Source organism: Mastomys coucha, unplaced genomic scaffold, assembly GCF_008632895.1.
Source record: "Mastomys coucha isolate ucsf_1 unplaced genomic scaffold, UCSF_Mcou_1 pScaffold5, whole genome shotgun sequence".
In the NCBI taxonomy this organism is placed as follows: domain Eukaryota; kingdom Metazoa; phylum Chordata; class Mammalia; order Rodentia; family Muridae; genus Mastomys; species Mastomys coucha.
In genome coordinates, this window is record NW_022196911.1 from 92,971,042 (window position 1) to 92,973,327 (window position 2,286).

The 2,286-nt window shown below is 46.6% G+C and overlaps 1 protein-coding gene across 1 annotated transcript in view; it reads left to right on the plus strand.

Annotated features, from left to right (window-relative positions):
* The window catches only part of Mrpl10 (mitochondrial ribosomal protein L10), a 10,051-nt gene that overhangs the window by 2,455 nt on the left and 5,310 nt on the right, over positions 1-2,286 (plus strand). The window contains exon 2 of the mRNA XM_031354064.1: positions 1,087-1,256. Coding sequence (XP_031209924.1) covers positions 1,087-1,256 — 170 coding nt within the window. The remainder of the gene's footprint in view (positions 1-1,086; positions 1,257-2,286) is intronic.

Genomic DNA, 2,286 nt, shown 5'->3' on the forward strand with positions numbered 1-2,286 from the left:
CCTGGACTGGTGTCTTACTAATGGCAATTTTGCCTTAGCCTCCCGAGTAAATTACAGTGTGTACACTATTCCTGGTTATCCCTTTCTTTTGTACTTTTAAAATACATTTATCAGGCTGGTGAGATGACCTAGTGGTTAAGAGCACTGACTGCAGCCAGGTGGTGGTGGTGCACGCCTTTATTCTCAGCACTTGGGAGGCAGAGGCAGAGGCAAGTGGATTTGTGAGTTTGAGGCCAGCTTGGTCTACAGAGTGAGTTCCAGGACATCCAGTGCTACACAGAGAGCACTGACTGCTCTTCTGAAGGTCCTGAGTTCAAATCCCAGCAACATGTTGACTCACATCCATAATGAAATCTGATACCCTCTTCTGGGGTGTCTGAAGACAGCTACAGTGTACTTACATATAATAATAAATCTTTAAAAAATAATAAATAAAATACTTTATCTTTTAAAAAAATCTTTTAGGGGCTGGTGAGATGGCTCAGCAGGTAAGAGCACTGATTGCTCTTCCAAAGGTCATGAGTTCAAATCCCAGCAACCACATGGTGGCTCACAACCACCCATAATGAGATCTGACGCCCTCTTTGGTGCATCTGAAGATAGCTACAGTGTACTTATAATAAATAAATAATAAATAAAAAAAAATCTTTTAAAATTCTAGGACTGTACATAAGGAGGACCTGTAGAGGGTTGGATCTGTAGTCGACTTGGTAGAGTGCTTGGCAGCACACACGTAGCCCTGTATTTACCCCAAAACGCTTAAAGCAGGCATAGTGACATACACCTACAGTCTTAAAGGCAGCACACAGGTGGAGTGGGCAGTGAGTTCAAGCCAGCCTGGGCTGTATGAGATCCTGTCTAAAAACAAACAAAAAGCAACAGTAGCAAAAACCTGGAGAAAGGAGTGCCTTAAGGTATTGAGCCACTGCTAAGGTCACCACTAAAAGGAGAAGAGAATTTTTTTGTGCTGTGTCTAGCTCTGTTAACCATGCCTTTCTATGTGGAGGTGGAGGTGTTCTTTTTGTCGCTTGAAGATGAGCGGGTCCTCCAAGGGGCTGTGTCTTATATTGTGATCTCCCCTTGTAGCTTGGCTACCCACCTTCCAGACTGTGCGCCATGGCTCCAAGGCTGTGACCCGCCACTGGCGAGTCATGCACTTTCAGCGGCAGAAGCTAATGGCTATAACTAAGTATATTCCTCCCAAACCTGCCATCAACCCGAGATGCCTACCACCTCCTCCCAAGCCCCCCAAGGAGGTAAGGCGGCTCAGTGTGTGCTGCATGGTGGTGGGCTCTGAAGCTGGACTCCAAGGCTGTGGTTACTCAGACCAACAGTTCATATTCCCACCTCAAGCCCAAGGTTCAGGGAGAGAGAGAGAGAGAGAGAGAGAGAGAGAGAATGTGAATGTGAATGTATGTACACACTTGCCACTGTTCATGGTGGAGGACAGAGGGCAACGTTCAGGATTCAGTTCTCACAGCACCTTGTAAAGTCTCTTGTTTCTGCCACACTGTTTGACCCACACTGGTGCACAGGTTCTGGTGAGTTCTGTCTTACTGCAGGAGCTGTGATCGCAGATGTGGAAGCGCACCGGGCTTTCTTATGTGAGTCCAGGGGTGGAAATCAGCTTGTCAGGCTCCCACAGCAGGCACTCTGACTCTCTGAGTCTCACCCACCCTAGATCCTTTGTAGTAAAATACACACTTGCTTCTGCATTGATGTCACACACTGCATTTTCTGTAGTTTTTACTTGTCTCCAAAAAAAGCATCTGGAAGCTTCACAAGTTTGTGGGCGGAATTTCACTCCTGCCTTTTTTTTTTTTTGAGACAGCAAGCCGTAGGACCATGCTCTCAATTCCTGAGTTCACGTGATCTCACCTTAGCCTCCTGGATGTTGAGATCGCAGGTGTGAGCTACCACACCCTGTTCTTTCCTGTTCTAAAGGAGCTAACACCACCACGGTTTCCCTGAGGGATGGATGACAGACGAGGGAGAAGCTAGGTGTGGCGTCACAAGCCTGTAATGTTAGCATTTAGGAGGTGGAGCTGGAGGATCAGTTGTTCAGGGCCATCCTGGGCTATGTAGGGAGTTCAAGGCCAGTTTGTACTATTTGACAAGCTGTTTTGAAGAAAAACCAACCAAACAAAAAACTAAGCAGAGCAGCACACACCTGTAATTCTAGCACTCAGAAGGCTGAAGCGAGAAGGTTGCTTATGAGTTCCAGGCTAGCCTTGTCTACATAATTAGTTCCAGATCATCTAGGACTATGAGGAGACCCTGTCTCAA